This window comes from Delphinus delphis, chromosome 2 (genome assembly GCF_949987515.2).
Source record: "Delphinus delphis chromosome 2, mDelDel1.2, whole genome shotgun sequence".
In the NCBI taxonomy this organism is placed as follows: Eukaryota; Metazoa; Chordata; class Mammalia; order Artiodactyla; family Delphinidae; genus Delphinus; species Delphinus delphis.
The window spans coordinates 74011187-74032528 of record NC_082684.1 but is presented as its reverse complement, the minus strand read 5'-3'; the positions used below and the strand labels follow the sequence as shown (position 1 = coordinate 74032528).

Below are 21342 nucleotides of genomic sequence, written 5' to 3'. Positions count from 1 at the left end.
TAAATAAATTAAAAAAAAAAAAAGAAGATTGGGGACCGAGAACTAGAAACAAATACAGAAGAACAGACAGATAGATGGTCAGGCCATAGAGAAAGAGCAATGGACAAAGGACAAAAAGGTCAAAGGATATGGACAGAGGGATGCTGGATCATGGGGAGAGAGGGCCAGGCAGGTAAAGGGCCTGGAGAAGTGGGGTAGAAAACAAAGAGGAAGGAGAGGACGGGAGACAGAGTCAGTAATCCAGGATTCCATTCTCCTTTGTCTGCACCCCCATTTTTGCAGCCCCATACCACCCATTCTCATTTCTAGTTCTGGCTTATGGAATCCAGATCTTCAGTAATGGATTCAAATCCTCAAACCTCTTCCTGGTCTACCTCATACATTCATTCACTGGACAAATATTGATTAAACACCTACTACGCACCAGACACTGTGCTGGGCATTAGGGACACCTCAGTAAATCAGACTGACACCAGCCCTGTCTTCATGGAGCTTATAGACTGATGAACCAGAGAAAAGTCAATTTATTGCCCTTAGGCCCAGGCAGGAGTGGCCCGTGCCCTAAGCCCTGTGCTTTGAAAGGCTCCACTCTGGCCCTCTTCTGGCTGTGTCCCTTGGAGTGAGGGGTCCAGGCATCCCCTGCCCACACCCCAAACCCCTTCTGGACCACACTCCAGATACTTAGGAATTCCTTGTCCAAAGATCCCCAAGCCCACTTCTAGGGCCCACATGGACCTCTTTCCTGGGTTTGCCCTCCCGAGGGTAGATCACACTACTTGTACACACATTTCTAGACCCAGTGGGTGGCCAAGGGGTGGCTGTTTGCCAGAGGCTGTGTACAGAATTGGGATGTATAGACAGGAGGTCCACATGCATGCACATGAGGTGTAGAAGTAGAATATGGTGTCAGAGGTGGGAAAAGAAGTGAGCCCGAAGACCAGTGGCTGAAAGCTGCTTCTCTCCACACCACCACATTCTGCTGTGGAATCTTGAGGATTCCAAACAAAATCCAAATTTGAACCAAATTCCAGACCACTGTGTGTATATTTGTCAAGGTAGAAGGATAGAATATATTTTATTTAATAGTTTGTTAGCTTGAGTCATACATTTAAAATATTTAAACACAAGGTTTGTGAGCCTCTATCTGTACTCTTGCCCCAGGCCCTATATATGCTAGGGATGGGCCTGCATAAAAATGAACCATTAGAGCTTCCCTGGTGGCGCAGTGGTAAAGAATCCATTTGTCAATGCAGGGGACATGGGTTCGAGCCCTGGTCCAGGAAGATCCCACATGCCTTGGAGCAACTAAGCCCGTGCGCCACAACTACTGAGCCTGCGTGCCTAGAGCCTGTGCTCTGCAACAAGAGAAGCCACCTCAATGAGAAGCCCTTACACCACAAATAACAGTAGCCCCCACTCCCTGCAACTAGAGAAAGCCCGTGTGCAGCAACGAAGACCCAACGTAGCCAATAAATAAATAAATAAATAAAATCTATTTTTTAAAAAAAAAAAACCATTATAACTGTTGCAGGAAGAGGGACCCCTTCCAGGGCCCAAGAATGGGCTCTTGTCTAACACTTGGAAATGAATTGTCCAAGGAGACACACATGCTGACAAAGCAAGAGACTTTACTGGGAAGGGGCACCTGGGTGGAGAACAGGAGGGTAAGGGCACCCAGGAGGACCGCTCTGCCACGTGGCTCGCAGTCTCGAGTTTTACGGTGATGGGATTAGTTCCTGGGCTGTCTCTGGCCAATCATTCTGACTCAGGGTCCTTCCTGGTGGTGCACGCATCACTCAGCCAAGATGGATTCCAGCTAGGAGGATTCTGGGAGGTTGGTAGGACATATGGACTGGCGTCACCTTTTCACCTTTCCCAGATTCTTCTGGTTGGTGATGGTTTGTTTGTTCCATGTTCCTTACCAGGACCTCCTGTCATAAAACAGCTCATGCAAATGGGTTAGTGTGGTGCCTGGCCAGGGTGGGCAGTTTCGGTCAGTGGTTCCCCTAACATAACGAGATGGGTGCTATGCAGGAGAAGGGCAGGGGGCTATGAGACTTTATTTCATGAGAACCTAATCTAACGTGGGGGCAGGGGAGAGGGTAGCATTGCAGGGAGAGCTCGCCTAAGAAGTCACATTAAACTGAGACTGGTCAGGGGAGTAAGAAGGGACCGTGCCTGGTGGTGTGGAGAAGATGGAGATTCCAAGCCACAGGAATAATGTACGCAAAGGCTCTGGGCAGGGAAGAGGTAGACACATTCATGAAACTGAAAAAAACCCAGTGTAACCAGAAAGCAGATACCAGGGAAAGTGGGAAGAATGGCAGTAGCTGAGGGTGGGGCCAGATCATGCAGAGCCTTGTGGGCCAAGTTTAGGATGTGGGGGCTCTACTCGAAGGGCAATGAGAAGCTACTAAAGGATTTTCGGCAGGGATGTGGAATGATCAGGTTGTGTCTGAAAAGATCACTTTGGATCTAGGGTGGAGGATGGCCAAAATGGAATCAGAGTCAGATTAGGGGATTAATGCAGTTATCCAAGTCGAGTTGGGGGGATATCTTAAGCTGGAATAAAACCCCCAAAACAAAAAAATCTCCGAGATGGAAACTTGTGTACAGGTGATTTGTTGGGAGGATTTTCCAAGTCAGTGAGAGAAGTGGGACTGGGCAGCGGGAAGAGTTGAAAAGCATTACAGCTGAAACAGAGGCTTCAGTTGACCCCCTAGGAGCTCTGGAGCTGGGCTGGACCTTCAGAGTGTCCCAAATTTAGGCAAGGGGGCCAGGACTTTGGAGCCCTGCATCAACCAGTCGTTGGATACCAGCTGCCCCAGGAAAGGGGGCATTTGGCAAGACAGCTCCCTTCAGCCACAGGTGGTGCTCAGGGAAGTGCTCAGCTTGGCACCATCAGCAGCCAACACTCAGCCGCTGGGACAGGATCCTGAAGGGGGCATCTGGGCCGCACACCACAGCACCCACTGCAGGGGGTCTGTGAGACGTCCAATGGCTGAGCCCAGAAGGCCCTGGGGAGGACAAAATGCAAACTAAGGCAAAACTGGTCACACTCTGCCCCTGTTACCGAACACAAGTTCGCGTGCCCAACAACACACAGTGAGGCCAAACAAACTGAAACGTTGGAGTTTGGAGTAGAGAAAGGTTTATTGCAGGGCCAATCAAGGAGAAAGTGTGGCTTGTGTTCAAAAACCCCAAACTTCCCAGTGGTTTTCTGGGAGTTTTTATAGGCAAAATCTGGGGTGGGAGCTGCAGGGTATGTGACTTTTCTTCTGACTGGTTGGTGGTGAGATAACAGGGCAGTGTTCCAAGGATCTTGTGCTCAGCATGAAGTTACCATTCTCCACCTGGGTGGGGGCGTTAGTTCCTGCAGAAGAGCTCAAAGATATTGTTATGGATATCCCTTGAGGAGGAACCAGGGCCCTGCTTGATCGCTGCACTATTGTTTTTTGACTGTTCCTCCTCCGTTTCTGCCTTACCTCCCCTCCCTGATTAGTAACTGTTTGAATCTGCCCTTTGGGGAAGGTCTATGAGGCTGAAGCCTTTTTCCTACAACTAAGAAACCGGGGACACAAAAAGGATTTGTACCTGGGAGGGCTCCACGGGGTCCTGCTCAGTTTCAATGAATGCCCTGATCCTGAAGGGGAGGATCTGGGCCACACTCCCCAGCACCCATTGCAGCGGGTCTGTGAGACATCCAAGGGCTGATCCAGAGGGCCCTGGCGATCAGAAAACGCAGACCAAGGCAAGGCTGGTCACACCCTGCCCCCTGGTGGTGGCCGCAGACACTAGGCCAGCTGGTGGACCAGGCTAGGAGGAGGGCTAGAGAACCGAGCAAAACTGTGAGGCACATAAGGGGAATCGGATAAGGAAACCCTCAAGGGAGCCCCTTGTTCAGTCTGCCTAAAGTTAAGGAAGAATGGGGGGAGATTAGAAATGTGGGATTAATTCATTCTTTCACTCCACCAGTGTTGATTAAGTGCCTAATTATTATGGGCCAGATTCTTCTAGGAGCTAGAATAAAAAGAAGACTAAAATTTGGGTCCTTTTGGAACTTCCCTGGTGGTCCAGTGGTTAAGAATCTGCCTTCCAATGCAGGGGATGTGGATTCGATCCCAGGTCGATCGGGGAACTAAGATCCCACGTGCCGTGGGGCAACTAAGTCCTTGTGCCACAACTAGTGAGCCTGCGTGCCGCAACTACAGAGCCCACACGCTCTGGAGCCTGTGTGCCACAACTAAAGAGAAGCCTGCTCACCACAACAAAGAGCCCACATGCCGCAACTAAGACCCGGTGCAGCCAAAATTAAATAAATAAATATTTAAAAAATAAAATGAAATTTGGGTCCTTTTTTCAAGTAGCTAACACTCCAGTGAGGATTACGGAGATACAAAAACTACTACAATAAAGTGTGATTAATTCAAAAATATAGGTATGTACACAGTATTGAACCAACATAGATGAGACAGATGTTAATTCTAAGGGGCACATTGACCTTCACACAGAAGGTGATGTTTAATTTAAATCTGAAGGGCAGAAAGGTTCACAGAAGTGCTCTGGGAACTGCAGAGTTTGGTATATAGGACAGAAGGCAGCAAGTAGGGAGGTGGGGGTGATACCACTGGATAAATGGGAACCAGATTATGAAGGACATCAGTTGCCATGTAGTAGGAAGCCTTGAAGGAATTTTAAGCCTAAGAGTTATATGATCTCATTTTTTCCTTAAGGACAAATCAAGGAGACAGTATAGGATTGCAGTGCGGCGGGGTGGGGGGGGGGGACTTGGTAGTTAGAGTCAGAAAGACTTGGATTCAGATTCCATTTCTCCTGCTGATCAGCTGTGTGACTTTGAAGAAATGACTTAAGCTCTAAGCCTCAGTGTCCACATCGGTAAAACAGGGCTATTGTGAAACTGAATGAGATTATGCATGTAAAGCTACTGGCTCAGAGCCTGGCACCTGGTGTCCATACAATAAATATCCCTCTCTCTTAATTTTCCAAAGTGAGCTTATGCGCAGAGTTTGGAGAATAACTTGGTGGGAGGGAGAGGGGGTGGCATTTGGAGATGTGGGATGCCAAGGTGCTTGGGAGCTATTGTTTGATGCCAAGTGAGAGATAAACCCTGAACTAAGGCAGTGGCCAGGGGGAACAGACACAGACTTGAGAGCTAATTGTGAAATACAAATCCAAAGTTCCTGCTGTCTGACTGGACGATAAGAAAGGAATAGTCTAGACTGATTCAGGTTCCTCTAGGGCAACTGGCTAGATAGTGGTGCCATTTGCTGAGATAGGGAACCATGAAAGCAGGTGCAGGATCACAGAAGAGATGATGACCTTCAATAGCTTGGCCATGATGCCACCAGTGTGCACATCTTGAAGCCCAGAGAGTGACCAAAGAGGAGCTGTTTGCAGTGGAGTGGGTATGAACAGAGTTTGGATGTAGGGACTGGAGGGAAGAGTCCCAAATACATACACATGAGGTTGAGTCCAGGATGGAGCCTGGGTGGAAGAGATGAGGGTCAGCGGCAAGCCCAAGGCTGGAGGCCATCTCTTTTGTCCCATTATGTTCCAGTACAGAACTCTGAGAAATCTCAGAATTAGGGCTGCTTCTGTTGCAAACAGCAGAAGTCCACTTGAAATTAGCTTGAGCAAGAGAAGAAATTTATTGACTCCTATACCCGGAATTAGGAATCTGTCACTCTCCATCCCTCAGCCTGCTTCCTCTAGCCTGGTTTCCATCTCAGGCAGGTTCCTGCTTTGCAGGGCCAAGCTGACACCCAGCAGCATCAGGCTTAGGTTCTACCAGCCCAGCAACCCCAGCAGAAGGAGATCTCATGTTGAAAGTTGACAGAAAAAGCCCCAGAAAGAGACCTCATTCCCATTCCTGAACATTTCCACTGGCTGTGGCCAGAGTGACGGACACACAAATTGGCCAAGCTGAGAGCCCACCGGTAGGAGACCCACAAGACCACACAGACTGAGGAGGTGGTTCCCCAAAGGAACATTGGGGTGCTATTACCAGAAAGGGGGAGTGGATGCTGTGCCAATGCTTGCCATAGCCACATTGAGTTTGAGGTGCTCTGGCCTTTGGGATGATACCCGTGGTCTCAAGCTGAAGAGAGATGTCTGGCTGGAGACATAACTTGAGAAGTTACCAGAGGACTTTGTGGTGGTGGTTGGGTGGGGCAGATGCATTCTCCAGGGGAATGTGGAGAGAATGACCAGGCCAGAGGTCCAAAGAAGAGATTCTGGGGTGGAGAGACATCACCACTTCATGGTAAGGCAGAAAAGAGCCCTCATCACAGGGAGAAGAAACAGGGATTTGGGAGTTGGGGACTGAGGGAACCATGGCATTAGGGCCCTGGACAACAGAAGAGCCTGGGCTCAGAGTACCCAAGCCCCGGCAAGAAGGGGAAAGGCAATGCCCAGCCCCCGGCTTCTAGACTTCCAGCGCCCCGTGGGCTCCTGCCCCTGGCCTCTCTCCTTGTTCTTAGCTTGTTTGTCACCCAACGTCTCCCAGTCGCTGTCTCCCGGGAGCAAGAGTCCTCAAAGTTACATCATGAGCAGGGGGCGAGGCGTAGCGGTGGGGCGGGGCCTCGGGGAGGAGGCAGCCGAGGAGAGGACCCAATCCTCCAATGGGAGACAAGGGTTTGGGGGCTAAGATGCAGGAGGTGGGGCTATGGCTGGGCTGACATGGGGCTGGAGCCCGGGGCGGAGAGAGGGTCGCGCCGGCCCTGCTGGGTCCCGCCCCTTCGCCCGCCCTCCTCCTTTTTAAGCGCCTCCTGCCTAGTCTGCGCTCCCGCTCTCTGCGCCGCGCTCCCTCCTTCCCTGCCTTCCTTGTCTCCCCGGCTCCGCTCCGTTCGCGCGGCCATCCCGCAGCCCCGGCCCAGTTACCATGGCCGCTGTGTACCGCCCCGGCCTGCGGTGAGTGACCCCCAGTCCGGGGCCGACCCGCACCTTCCGCCGCGCTCGCCCCCTCGGGGCTGCCATTTGCCTTCTCCTGCTCGCCCTCCTCCGCCTGGTTTCGCCTCCGAGGAGGAGGAGGCGCGCAGGTGGCGAGTGCGTCTGGATCCACGGCCTTTCGGGTCGTGCGTCTCGCTGGAGGCCGCCCCGGGTCTCTCGGTTTCCGTCCCCACCCCCCACCCCCACCCCCCGCTTTGCTGGTCCCTGACCACACCGTCTCTATCTGCCACCCTCAGAACTTCCTTTCCACTCCTCGCTCGTCCTCGCTGGGCCCGGTCTCCGTGTCTCCTCCTTTGCTTTACAGATGTAGCGCTTGTGCCCCAGATTGCGGTGAGGAGCAGTAGGGCCTTGGGGGTCAAGGGTGCATGAGCCCCTGGGGACTGAGCTCAGAGCTCCCTAAAGAAGGTAGAAGGTAAACAGCCATTCCCCAGCCTCTCCCGCGACTGGATCCTGGCAGATGAACCTGGCGGGAAGCCTAGGACAGCCAGAGGGGCCTGGGGCCCGGGAAAGAAGGGAGGCAAGGTGGAAGAGGGGGCCAAGGTGCCTTCATTCTTACCTGGCTGGCTTCATCGCCTGTCCAGGACGGGAACCCCTAGGCCCTGCTTGTCTGCCCTCTCCCCCTTTTCACAGCTTCCTGTCTTCCCTCTGTAGCCTCCCTTCTCAGCTTTTGTCCCAGGGTCTGAGCTGACCCTCTGTCTCTCCCACAGCTGGTTCCACTTGGCCAGCCCTTGTGGGTGGTCTCTGGAGAAGGGGAAAAGGAGAAGGTCCTACTCAGGAGGCTGGGGGGGGAGTGGGGGAGGGAGCTTCCCAGGAGACTTCCTGAGCCAGCATCCCCATGGAGACAGGTTCTCCCCAAGGCTGTCTGCCTTTAAAATTAATGCTCAGGGGAAATTTCTCTCTGAGGCGGAACAGAACCAGGTTCCAGGAGGCTTCCACTTCTGCCCCTGGGGCCACACTGGGTTTCCACCCTGCCCTGCCCAGTGAAGCCACCCAGCTCCCACATTCACGGTCTGAGCGTCCTCCCTTCCCCAGGCTTATTCCCTGTGAGTCTGAGCGCCCTGCAGTCTAATGTTCCACCCCACCACCAAGAGCCAAAGTTCTAGGCATGTGCTCTCTAGGAAAGAGAGCCAAGAGAGGGACAGGGTCATGCGGTGCTGGGCGTGTGGGGCACAGTTTCTGGCGGGCAAGGCCCTGGCATTAGGAGGACAGCTTCTCTCTCTTGGCCTTTGCTCTCTCTGGGTCACTCCACCCTGGGTCCAGGCCAACTGGAGAAGACCTTACTTTTCCCTCTCCTACGGGTGTGAAGGGACAGACTCCAGGGACCCTGTTCTAAGAATTGGGGCATGCACCCCAGCCAGTGACATTCTCCAACAGTAAGCCTTCTACACAGTTCAAAAATACCTACCCAGTGGCAGCACTTCATGCAGTCCTTGTTGGCCCAGGTGGGCAACCGCAGATCCAGTGCCTGGAACCCTGACATCCAATCACCCACTCTCTGTGCGAGGGCCCAAATCTAGAAACCTGGGACTTTCCATCTCAAAGACCTAGTCCTCTGCCTGAGGCTTTCATAGTCTTACAGCATGCACATCAGAAGAAAAGAATGAAAACAGCTGTCTTTTTGACTTATAAAAACTATACTTGAGAATGAAAAGGACACCAGACACATGAAGCTGTCCACTGGGCATAGTTTACTGACATTTGGGCCATAGGACACCTGCTCATTTCCAAACATTGACCAGACGTAGTAAAAAATGGGCATGAGCTAAGCCTCCAATAACATCAGCATGCCTTATACATAGAGCCACACAGCCAGGCATGTGTCTTTATGCTCGTTTGGTGATACCTGTCCCTTGCTAATCAGGAGACACCCTCACTAAGCCTCATAAAGGCCACAAGACAGACGTGGCCTGAACCCACCTTCCTTACCTATTCCGACCTCTTCATGGTGCCTGTACCCAGACCTACTTTAGCACATCCCCAGCAGCCCAGCTTTCTGTCCCCTTGACTTGCCCATCTTCCACGAGAACACCTGGCCCATTACTTCTCTGTTTCTTCTCTTGCAGGCTTAAATGGCGTGGGCTGAGCCCCTGGGGCTGGCCCTCACGGCGCAGTATCCAGACCCTGCGAGTACTGAGTGGAGACCTGGGCCAGCTGCCTGCTAGGGTTCGAGACTTTGTGGAAAACAGTGCCCGCCTGTGCAAACCAGAGAACATCCACATCTGTGATGGGACCGAGGCGGAAAACACTGCCATACTAACCCTGCTGGAACAGCAGGGGCTCATCCGAAAGCTCCCAAAGTACAACAACTGGTAAGCCCTGAGCCCAGCGACCTGCGAGATGGGGGCAGCTGCGGGGACGGAGGCCACTTTGGGTTTACCAAGACGAAATCAAATTTAAGTAGACCATCCCAATGGAATGAGCGAGAATGGGAGCTTTGGAGGAAACAATCAGGAATTATTGGGATTGGTCTGTATTTTTATGTTAAGTGAATAAACTGATACAAATAAAAGCCTTTGCTTTTTTTTTTTTTTTTTTTTTTTTTTACTTACAAGTTCAGGGAGTTTTTGCCAGGGCAGAGCCCATCAGGGAGCTGGGGCCAAGGGAACTACCCCTTAGACTGGGACGAAATCTGGAGAAAGCAACTGAGATGCAAATGGATGGGAAAAAATAAGGCCGACAGAAGACCTAGAGACAAAGTTGGACTTGAAAGAGTGGGTCTGGGATGAGGGAGATCTACTGACCCCTATCTACTTGATATCCGCTCTCCCCCAGCTGGCTGGCCCGCACAGACCCCAAGGATGTGGCACGAGTAGAGAGCAAGACGGTGATTGTAACTCCTTCTCAACGGGACACGGTGCCCCTCCCGGCTGGCGGGGCCCGTGGGCAGCTGGGCAACTGGATGTCCCCAGCTGAGTTCCAGCAAGCCGTGGATGAGAGGTTTCCCGGCTGCATGCAAGGTAACCAGGGCAGGGAAACAGAGGCAGGGGCACTGAAGGAATAAACAGGTTGGAACCCTTCAGCCAGGTGGTGTTTTCCTCCACAGGCCGAACCATGTATGTACTGCCATTCAGCATGGGTCCCGTGGGCTCCCCACTGTCCCGCACCGGAGTGCAGCTCACGGACTCCGCCTACGTGGTGGCAAGCATGCGGATTATGACCCGGCTGGGGACGCCCGTGCTTCAGGCCCTGGGAGATGGCGACTTTGTCAAGTGTCTGCACTCCGTGGGCCAGCCCCTGACTGGGCAAGGTGAGCGCCTGCTCTGCCCGGGGTGGGGGGACACAGAGGCCTGCTTGTACTCAGAGGGAACCCCACATCCTACCCATCCTGATTAGTGAGATACTGAATTCCCAAAGCTAGGGCAGCAGTGCGCTGGGGGTGAGGCTGAGTTGGCAAAGCAGTTTGCTCAAGATTGAGAAGAGTGAATTATCCATGTCCAAGAATAGGGGCATGGGAGCTGATGCATATTATGAGGTGGGAGGCCTTAGCCACCCATTGACACCACCCCTGCTGCCAAGTGTCTTTCCTGCCACCCCCTGATCCCTCCGGCCCCTGACACCCCAGTGCCTGATGCCCCTGCCAGCAGCCCCATGACCCCATTGTCCCCAGGGGAGCCGGTGAGCCAGTGGCCATGCAACCCAGAGAAAACCCTGATTGGCCACGTGCCCGACCAGTGGGAGATCGTCTCCTTCGGCAGCGGCTATGGTGGCAACTCCCTGCTGGGCAAGAAGTGCTTTGCCCTTCGCATCGCCTCTCGGCTGGCCCGGGATGAGGGCTGGCTGGCGGAGCACATGCTGGTGAGGGCCTGGTGAGGATCTGGGCAGCTTCGGGGGGCAGGCCAAGGGTGGGGCCTGGCCAGTCAGCCTCAGCCTCGCCTCTCCACTGCCAGGTACCCAACTGGCGGGCCAGGGACTCTGCGCAAATGCCCGAAGCTTTGGCCCGAGGCTGCTGAATGTCGGGGGGGGGGGGGGCTTCCCCTTGCTGCCACCCCAGGCCCTGTAGCAAGGCAGTGCACCTGTTTCATGAATAAACATTGGTCCTCCCTGTTGACCCCTAGCTGTCCTTCCCATGCAGACCATGCCTAACCTCTGGTGACCTCTTCCTTGCTCCCTCTCCCCACCTGGCAGATCCTGGGTATCACCAGCCCCGCGGGGAAGAAGCGGTATGTGGCAGCTGCCTTCCCCAGCGCCTGTGGCAAGACAAACCTGGCCATGATGCGGCCGGCACTGCCAGGCTGGAGAGTGGAGTGTGTGGGGGATGACATCGCCTGGATGAGGTTTGACAGTGATGGTGAGAGGCCCTTGGATCATACTCGCCGTTCTGGTTCTTACCAGAGTGTAGGATTCCTGCCTCCACCGCTCAGGGTGAACTTTGTCAGTGAGAACCTTCTCCTGAACAACCACCCCTCCCCCATGCCTCCTGGCAGCCCAGCCGCCCTGGAGATGCAAAACCTTTCCCCTCAGATCTAGGGTCCAGCTCGGGGCATGGAGGGGCTGAGCAGGACCTTCCGAGGCTGAACCTCTCGACTCTTCCTGGTTAGTCCTTCCGTTTTTTCACATTTCCTCCCGACAGGTCGACTCCGGGCCATCAACCCTGAGAACGGCTTCTTTGGGGTGGCCCCCGGCACCTCTGCCACCACCAATCCCAATGCCATGGCCACAATCCAGAGTAACACCCTTTTCACCAACGTGGCTGAGACCAGCGATGGCGGTGTATACTGGGAGGGCATTGACCAGCCTCTTCCACCCGGCGTCAGCGTGACCTCCTGGCTGGGCAAACCCTGGAAACCTGGTATGGGGCAGGGAGGGGGTGTAAGTCAGCCCCCAGGGCTCAGCACCTTGCTGATGTAAAAGCCTTTTCCTCAACCTGCAGCCATCTTCCAGGACCTCTGGGACTCAAAGGGAGCTATGCAACCCTAAGCAAGATCTCAGTTCACGTCCCCGTTCAGTTTGTGGCCTGGCTGAGTCGCTTAACCTCCTGAGCTTCAGTTTCCCCATCACATGAATGGGGGTAGTTTTCATAGTACCTATCTTATAAGGTGTTGGAGGGTTAAATGAAATAATGCATGCAGGGCTTCCCTGGTGGCGCAGTGGTTGAGAGTCCGCCTGCCGGTGCAGCGGACATGGGTTCATGCCCCGGTCCGGGAAGATCCCACATGCTGCAGAGCGGCTGGGCCCGTGAGCCATGGCCGCTGAGCCTGCGCGTCTGGAGCCTGTGCTCCGCAACGGGAAAGGCCACAACAGTGAGAGGCCCGCATACCGCAAAAAAAAAAAAAAAATGCATGCAAAGGATTCAGCGTAGTGCCGAATACATAGTAAATTCTCAATTAATATAAGCTGGATATTTTTAAGGGAGGGTGTCTTGGAAATTATTACAGAAAGAATTGGACTCAAAGCACAGTCATAAAGTTTGACCCATTAGGAAGAAGCCTGCCCCTCCCCCTGCCACTTGGACCCTCACCCCACCCCGACTCCCCATGTAATAACCATTGCCTAAAGGTCAGTATCGTTACCCTCACCCTTCCCCTGCCCCTCCAACACAGACACCCCAGTCTTTCCGAACGAAATCAGACCAGCTCTTTAGCCTCTCCTAGAAGCTAGTTTCTCAACCCTGTCATTACTCCCTTGTGCCCTGCAGCCCTGCCCCGTCCTCCAGCCCTGCACTCTGGACCTTCAGCTTTCAGTGGCCTTTGGCATTACGCGAGCCGAGACCTAGGGGTGGGAGCAAAGAGGAGCCTAGCAGGGGAGGGTGGGCTGTGGTCACTGAAGCCTACATTCAAGTTTTCCAGGCTGGCTTAGCAGTCACCCCCCTCATTTAATCATCCTTCATTTTCTCTAACACCATCATTAAGCCCTCCTTAGCCTCCCCACCCAATTGAGAAATCCAAGAAACTTTCATATTTCGCCACAGGCTAGTTGCCCAACCCTTTCACCACCTCTGGATTCAGGGGTGTAACGAGGGCATGTTGTGCTCAGCTTCAGTTCTTAGAATAATACCTTGTGCTAGGTCCTCAACTGGGGGCTGATGAAAGTGCAAGAGAGAAGCATAAGGATGGTTCTTACATGAAAGTGGAGGCAGGAGTTGGGGGGCAGAGGGGGGCGGGGGCGCTGGCTCCGTGACTCCCTTGCCCCCCAGGTCCAACCAGTAACCTTTGGCAGAGAAAGCACTGTGTCCCTTCAGGGCCCCCGTGATGGTGCTTTATACATACGCCACTGACTCGGTCCCAGCTCCTCTCCAGGCACCTGAAGGGGCCAAATGACCTGGGCTCCTCAGGTTATGACTGCCCAGGTTATGTCCTCGTCTGAGTTCTTCAAGCCCTGTCACTCCAGCCGGGTCTGAGCAGACCCAGGGAAACCACCAAAACCTCGCTAGCTTTAAAATCAGTTCCTGTTTGCATTCTCATAGCTCAGGAGATTCTGTCTTCCGCCATTTGCTGATGGAAAGTCAGTTGTCTATAAACTGAAGAAACAACAAAGACAATAGCAAAGAAGAAAGTCGGTTGTCTGAAATACTGACCTGTCTCAGTTTTTGCTTTAGGTTTGAGTGTTTATTTAAATAATAATCCCGTAAATTAAAAGAAGAGTTCCTGGGGGAAAATTTCCATTATAACCCTATGCCAATATTTAACCTCATTCCCTTGAGCACTGCTCAGTGCCAAGTGGCTGTAGCTTGGCATAAACATTAGTGTCCTGCTAAACACCAATTCCTCTCTTGCTCTTTTCTCCCATAGCTCAGCCAGCAGTACCATTATGGATAAATAACCTGATCTTCAGGGGAGATGTCCTGGCTCCCTTCTCCCTGCTCCTTACCAACCTCCAACCCGAGATTGTGGGGGGCTGATGAGGCAAAAAGAAACTGCGCAAGAGTGTCTGCAAATGTCTCTGTGTATTGGGGGTGGACGTGCCCTTGGAAGTGATAGTATTTGTATTTGCTCTGCCAGGTGACAAGGAGCCCTGTGCACATCCCAATTCTCGCTTTTGTGCCCCGGCTCGCCAGTGCCCCATCATAGACCCAGCCTGGGAGGCCCCTGAGGGTGTCCCCATTGACGCCATCATCTTTGGAGGCCGCAGACCCAAAGGTAAACATCGTGGGGGCTCCATGCCAACTGGGTTAAGGGTTGGGCTCTCTGTCAGGTCCCACCTCCCTCTTGTACTTAAAGCTCAGAGAGCCTCAACCTGGATCGCCAACTACAGCTATCTGCCTCTCGAGCAGACCCCTGGAGAATGCAAAATCGAGGTGGAGTGGGAGGCATGGGGTTTGAAAATGGGCAGCTGAGGTCCTAGGAGAGAGAAAGAGTCAAGATCACCAGGAGGGATGCAGTGATCGTACAAAGATAAGGGCTGCCTTTGACCACGTGCACTGGTGTCCCAGGAGTCCCCCTGGTATATGAGGCCTTCAACTGGCGCCATGGGGTGTTTGTGGGCAGCGCCATGCGCTCGGAGGCCACTGCCGCGGCTGAACACAAAGGTGAGCTCCACTTCTGTGTGCCCAGCTTGCCTCTCCTCTCCCTTCCTGAACCAGACCTTCCTCCTGCCCACCCCTTCCCACGTGTATCTTTGCCCCATTCCCTTCCCCTCACCCTGCCTTGAGGATGTTCCAGAACCGCCAACATTTCACAGCTTCCTCCGGCTGGAGGCGGCGTACCTTTCTCTTCTCCAGTAAGAAGGGAGGTTCCTTACCCATCCTGCTCCCCTCCCCAGGGAAGGTCATCATGCACGACCCATTTGCCATGCGGCCCTTTTTTGGCTACAACTTTGGGCGCTACCTTGAACACTGGCTGAGCATGGAGGGGCTCAAGGGGGCCCGGCTGCCCCGCATCTTCCATGTCAACTGGTTCCGGCGCGACGAGGCAGGCCACTTCCTGTGGCCAGGCTTTGGAGAGAATGTTCGGGTGCTAGACTGGATCTGCCGGCGCCTAGAGGGGGAGGACAGTGCCCGAGAAACGCCCATTGGGCTGGTGCCAAAGGAAGGTGCCTTGGATCTCAGCGGCCTGGGAGCCATAGACACCACCCAGCTGTTCTCGCTCCCCAAGGACTTCTGGGAACAGGAGGTTCGTGACATTCGGAGCTACCTGACAGAGCAGGTCAACCAGGATCTGCCCAAGGAGGTGTTGGCTGAGCTGGAGGCCCTGGAGGGACGCGTGCACAGAATGTGACCTGAGGCTACAGCTAGCGAGGGAGCATGACCCCACCCCACCCCACCCCCCGGCTCCAACCCTCCCAGGAATAAGCGAGCTACCAGACTTGCAGAAAATATGAGGAACTTGACATAACTATCATCTTCTGGGTGCCATGAAACCAGGCCACAGACCTTCCCCCACATGCTGCCCAATAATGAGATGCTCATTTATTTAATATAACATCTGTGCTGTTTTCATTTCCTGCCTGTCTTCACAGGCTTCCCTTTAACACCAATCTCACAATCTTCTCCCAACCCTTCCAAGTAGCTGGTGTCCCAGTGCAGCCTGGCCTGGCACAGCCTGGTGGTATAAGGACCTCTCTCACAGGCATCTCTGCCACCGAGCCACTGAGTAGGAATTGCTGGGAGAAGGCAGTAACTACTCATGTCCTGAGGTCTTAAAAAGGTGGGGCCTCTGTGAGCTGCTCAGTACAGCCTCCAGGCCTAAAATTCCCAGTCTCCCATCGGAGACACAGAAGCCTCTATAACCCCACTCACCAGTGAAGCAGTTCCATTGTCGATTCTCAAACCTGTTCTTCCTCCTGCCTGACCTGAAATTGGGACCCGCAAAGTATTCATGAAAGCTTATTCAATATTAAGGCAGCTTCCATAGTAGCTTCTGTGTGCCAGGTGCTATTCAGGGGTGTCAGCTGAGAATAACTTCACCCGTGATCTGGATCAGGCTGAGTGAATGTATAAACTGAGATGGGTACGAGGGAAGTATGTACCCAGAAAATCAGGACAAATTTTAACAAAATAAAAATTACCATTTTAAAAATGGGAATAATAAAATGGGGAATTCCCTCAGAAGAAAACACTGGAGGAGGAAACACTGTGTTCTCACAGAAAACAGCCAATAACCAGTGACAATGTGTAACAGCAGAAAAGAATCTAAAGGTCAGAGTGGATCACATGCTAAAACACAGCAGTGGAGTCCATCGCACTTAAAAATATCTAGCCAAATCCTCAGCTTCATAAATAGCATGTGATAACTGAAACAATATGATCAGAGGCAGCGTAGTATAGATGTTAGGCACCTAGTAGACTCAGGCCAGGGGTGCCTCTCAGTTTCTTCAGCTGTAAAATGAGGATGTGCCTACATCTAACAGTGTTGTTTGGACTAAGAGTCAGTGAAGCCAGGCACTCAGAACTATGCCTGACAAGGAATAACCATTGAATATATGTTAGCTGTCCTCACCTTTCCACTCTACACTGATTAGAGTGGGCCCCGTAGGCATATGTTATACATTGCTGGCTCCACAGTTTAAGAGGAAAACAAGCAATGTAAATACAATTTAGAGGAGAAAGAAAAATAGGTTTGGAAATAAGTCCTTCCTGGTAAGAGGCAGGGAACTGGGGTTCCAGACACCTCTCTGGTAACTAAATGCACAGGGGGTAGGAAGGTGTTAGCCTTAAAAATGATTTTGGGGACTTCCCTGGTGGTCCAGTCGTTAAGACCCCACGCTTTCACGGCAGGGGGCACAGGTTCAATCCCTGGTCGGGGAACTAAGGTCTTGCATGCCGTGTGGCACAACCAAAAAAAAGGAAAAGATTTTGTTTCTCCAAAGAAGACATACAGCTGGCCAACAGGCACGTGAAAAAATGCTCAACTTCACTAATTATTAGAGAAATGCAAATGAAACTACAATGCGGTAACACCTCATACCGGTTAGAATGGCCATCATCAAAAAGTCTACAAACAATAAATGCTGGAGAGGGTGTGGAGAAAGAAGAACCCTCCTAAACCGTTGGTAGGAATATAAATTTGTGCAGCCACTATGGAGAACAGTATGGAAGCTCCTTAAAAAACTAAAAATAGAGTTACCATATGACCCAGCAATCCCACTTCTGGGCATATATCAGAGAAAACTAGAATCCAAAAAGACACATGCACCCCAATATTCATTGCAGCCCTATTTACAATAGCCAAGACATGGAAGCAACCTAAATGTCCATCGACAGAGGAATGGAGAAAGATGATGTGGCACATATATACAATGGAATATTAGCCATAAAAAAGAATGAAATAATGCCATTTGCAGCAACATGGATGGACCTAGAGATTATCATACGAAGTGAAGTAAGGCAGACAGAGAAACACAAACATCATATAATACCGCTTATATGTGGAATCTGAAAAAAAAAAAAAAAAAGATACAAATGAACTTATTTACAAAACAGAAATAGACCCACACACAGAAAACAAACTTATGGTTACCAAAGGGTAAGGTTGGGGAGTGGGGGGGAAGGGATAAATTAGGAGGATGGGATTAACATATACACACTACTATATATAAAATAGATAACCAACAAGGACCTACTGTATAGCACAGGGAACTATACTCAATATTTTGTAATAACCTATAAAAGAAAAGAGTCTGAAAAAGAATACACACACACGTATGTGAATCACTGTGCTGTACACCTGAAACTAACACAACATTGTAAATCAACTACACCTCAATTTAAAAGTTAAAAAAAATAAAACTTTGGAAAAACCCCAGTAAAAATGATTCTGTCAATGAGAATAAAATTGGGCTCTATGCCCTGCAGCTCCAGATAAATGATAAAATATAGTTAACCTTTTTATTTCAAAATAAAACAGATAAAGAAGACCATACAAAACAAAAGTATAGCTTAATAAGCTAATACAAATGGAACAACCTTGAAACCATTACCCAGAAAAAGAAACAACTTTGCCAAACACTAAAAGCCCCCCCACCCCCTTGCCATGCTCCTCATCTTCATCACAGCCCCTCCTTCCTGGTGGAAATGGACACCATGGTTCATGATAGTCACTTCCTTGCTTTTTTATTTTTTTTCCCCTGGAGTTGTATTACCCAAATCCAGATCCCTAGACATTATAGTTTTTGTAGTTATACTCTTGCACATTTAAAAAAATGTATATGCCTTTTAAGTCTCTTTCAATCTATAGGTTCCCCCTCCACTCTCTAATTTTCCTTCAGTTTAACCATTGAAGAATCCAGGCCTAGATGCTCAATGCCTAGATTCATTCATTTATTAGGGATTTCAAAACAGCTGTACTCAAACTCTGTCATAATAGTTGGAATAATTTTACAAAGGGACACTCCTTTTATCTTCTATTTCATCACTCAAAGGTACAGTTTATATAAGAACAGCAAGTAACTGCTTGATTCTTCTCCTTTATTTACCATCTTCAAAATAATGATTTGGCCTCATATCATTCTTCAAAAAGGTGACCAATTAGTAACACACACACACACCCATTATGAACTCATGGATTTAAACATACTTAATGTTTATTAAATTATCCTTATAATGCTCAAATTATCCCATCTTTGGCCATAAGCTTGGCTTCTGAGTCCTTTTGACATTACCCTGATGATGTTTGCTGGCTTCTTTGCTACCTGGAATGGTAAGTTGTTCCATGCTCATCTTGTACATTTCCTACCGCAGACCTAGAATCAACCATTACCCCAAGCTCTGGTTTCTTTCCATGAGAAATGGTATTTTAAGATTTAGGTGGTAGGAGTGTTTATTGCTACTAGATTGTTTCTAGATCTTTTCACTGAATGGGGATAGGAAGATAAAACACCTCATGGGTTCATACTGATAGTTCCTATTCAAACTCAGGGCTAAAGGGTTTTTAACTTCTATATCACATTTGTAACTCCTATCACCACACAAAAAAATTCTGGTTCCCAAGGACATAGGAGACAAGAGTATTAGAAATCCCATAATTACTCAATTTCTTTATAGTCAACACATTTTAAGTCCTGGGCAAACTAGCATACTTCCCCCATTCCTTCTACATCGAACATGCTGCAAGAAGATAAGTTATAAACACACGTCATCCGTCACTTCAGAAGACAGAACTTTCCCTTGTGTTGCCTGAAGCTGTACACGTGTCCCAGGAGCTCTGTGGAGTCACCAGGCTGGGAGCTGGGACTGGGGAGAGACAGGACAGGGGTAGCCAAAGAAAGAAAAATTTGCTTTCCTTCTCTCCTCTCAAGCTCAGCCCGCCCCCTGGTGGAGATGCTAATGAGCCGGGAACAGCCCAAGGCAGGTCAGATCGGAAGTCAACTAGCTGACATGTACAGAGCAGTTACTAGAACCAGTCCTAAAATGGGTGCTAAAGGTAGAAAACCTCTCTGTGGCTTCAAGTGGCTTTAAGTGTAGCTGGGGAGAGTGGAGGCTCCCCAAATGAAAAGCACTTACAAATTGTCACCAAGCAACACGCCAAATTTCAAAATCATGAGAGGGAAGGCCAATAAAGTTTATCAAAATGACTTCATTATTTTTAAAGAAACACCATTGTCTTTCAATGAAACACATTGTATAGCCTAACATATAAAAGCTCATATACATTTTTAAAATAATGTAAGTCACAAGTGACATAATCAACTTCATAGGCTTAAAAATCTTTTTTACATTCAAAAATCAACCAATGAAAAAAAAAAAAATCAACCAATGGATCCAGAGATGAAATCCTATATTCTTTAGAATTTGATGTTAAAGATTTGTTTTGGCCATAAAACCTCAGATTTTTCAACACTTACCATGACTGAAATGTCTTATTCAATGATATACAAATTCCATATTTCAAAGGCTTGAATTTAGATTTTATTCAGTTTTAAACTGCATTTGTAAATTAAAAAGATTTGTAAGCTAAGGAGGAGAAGAGGAAAGAGGTTAATTTAAAAATGAGTTAAGGGCCTCCATGGTGGCACAGTGGTTAAGAATCCGCCTGCCAATGCAAGGAACACGAGTTCGAGCCCTGGTCTGGGAAGATCCCACATGCCACGGAATAACAAGCCCGTGTGCCACAACTACTGAGTCTGAGCTCTAGGGCCTGCAAGCCACAACTACTGAGCCCACGTTCCACAACTACTGAAGCTGCACGCTTAGAGCCTGTGCTCTGCAACAAGAGAAGCCACGACAATGAGAAGGCCGCCCACTGCAACGAAGAGTAGCCCCCGCTAGCCGCAGAGAAAGCCCGTGTGCAGCAATGAAGACCCAACGCAGCCAAAAATAAATAAATTTATTTTTAAAATTTAAAAATAAATAATGAGTTAAGATGAGTGTAACAGAAGTTTTTGTTTTCTGTGGACCTCAGGTGGTTGAATTGTGTTAACCATGATGCTTTGTTCATACTGTATCTTTGTCATTAGTTTATGCAAGGCCTTCTCCATTTTATTATTTGTTTAATGATGTAATGAGCCCAGGTATTTTTATACTTTTTAAATGCAAATTTAAACCATATTGTTTTTGCATCCACCACATGTCACCAGAAGAACTACCACCTTTTTTCAACCTAAAAATGTAACTTGCACAATTTCCCACAGTGTAAAAATAGAAGACTACATAATTTTAATGGCTCCCTGGCATTTTTGTCTACCATATGGACCATCATTTATTTAACCAATCCCATTCCGTAGCAGTGTGTTTGGATCTATTTTGTTTCCAGTGTTTTACTACTGTCAATAATTGCTCTGCTGAACATAAACATTTTTGCTAGACTTAGCATAGAAGTCAGGGCTAGATTTCTTAGAAGTGACACCACTGGGTCATAAAGAAGGGAGTCTGACTGGTAGAGATAAAGCTTCCCCCAGATAAGAAATTCTTCTGGGAAGGTGCAGAGGGGGAAACAAGCAGGGAATTTATGGCCATATTTGCTTGGCAGAAGTAACAGAAAAATGAGGCTAGTAAAAAAGACAACCAGGTTTGGAAGTTTGTATTTGAAACAATAAACAATAGTGAACCATTTGTAGGTTCTTAAGAACTAAATGCTATTAGAGAAGAATATTTCTAGCAGATCAACTAACTAGGAGAGGCGTGACATCATGAAAACTTGATGTTGGGTGATGACCCTGAAAAACCACCTCAACTAATCAGCTAAGAATCCACAGGACTTGAAGAACTGAATTAAAAGGGCAAAGAGGAGGGAAAGATCATTTTGGAAAATGATTCCAGATTTTCCAGGCTGGACAACCCAGAAACCAGACTCCTAAGATTCTTTGATTTATAATTATTTTATAATTTATAAATTTAGAATTTATTTCTAAATAAAGCTAAGATTTATTGAGACAATACTATAGGGCAGATAGTAAGTAACCTAGCAATAGGAGATGGCTGACTGTTAGAGCCGGCTACATAATTAGTAGAGCCCAGAGCAAGAGGAAAATGTGGGGCGCTTGCTCAAAGACTATTAAGAA

The 21342-nt window shown here is 49.6% G+C and overlaps 1 protein-coding gene across 1 annotated transcript; it reads left to right on the top strand.

The window, feature by feature from the left end:
- Nucleotides 1-6801: 6801 nt before the first annotated feature.
- PCK2 (phosphoenolpyruvate carboxykinase 2, mitochondrial) lies at nucleotides 6802-16088 on the top strand. Its single transcript, XM_060004810.1, has 10 exons — nucleotides 6802-6930; nucleotides 9033-9278; nucleotides 9742-9926; nucleotides 10013-10216; nucleotides 10577-10764; nucleotides 11095-11257; nucleotides 11540-11758; nucleotides 13908-14045; nucleotides 14339-14434; nucleotides 14668-16088. Exons 1-10 carry the CDS (start codon nucleotides 6902-6904, stop codon nucleotides 15120-15122), a joined length of 1923 nt encoding a protein of 640 aa, XP_059860793.1. The 5' UTR covers nucleotides 6802-6901; the 3' UTR covers nucleotides 15123-16088.
- The last annotated feature ends 5254 nt before the right edge of the window (nucleotides 16089-21342 follow it).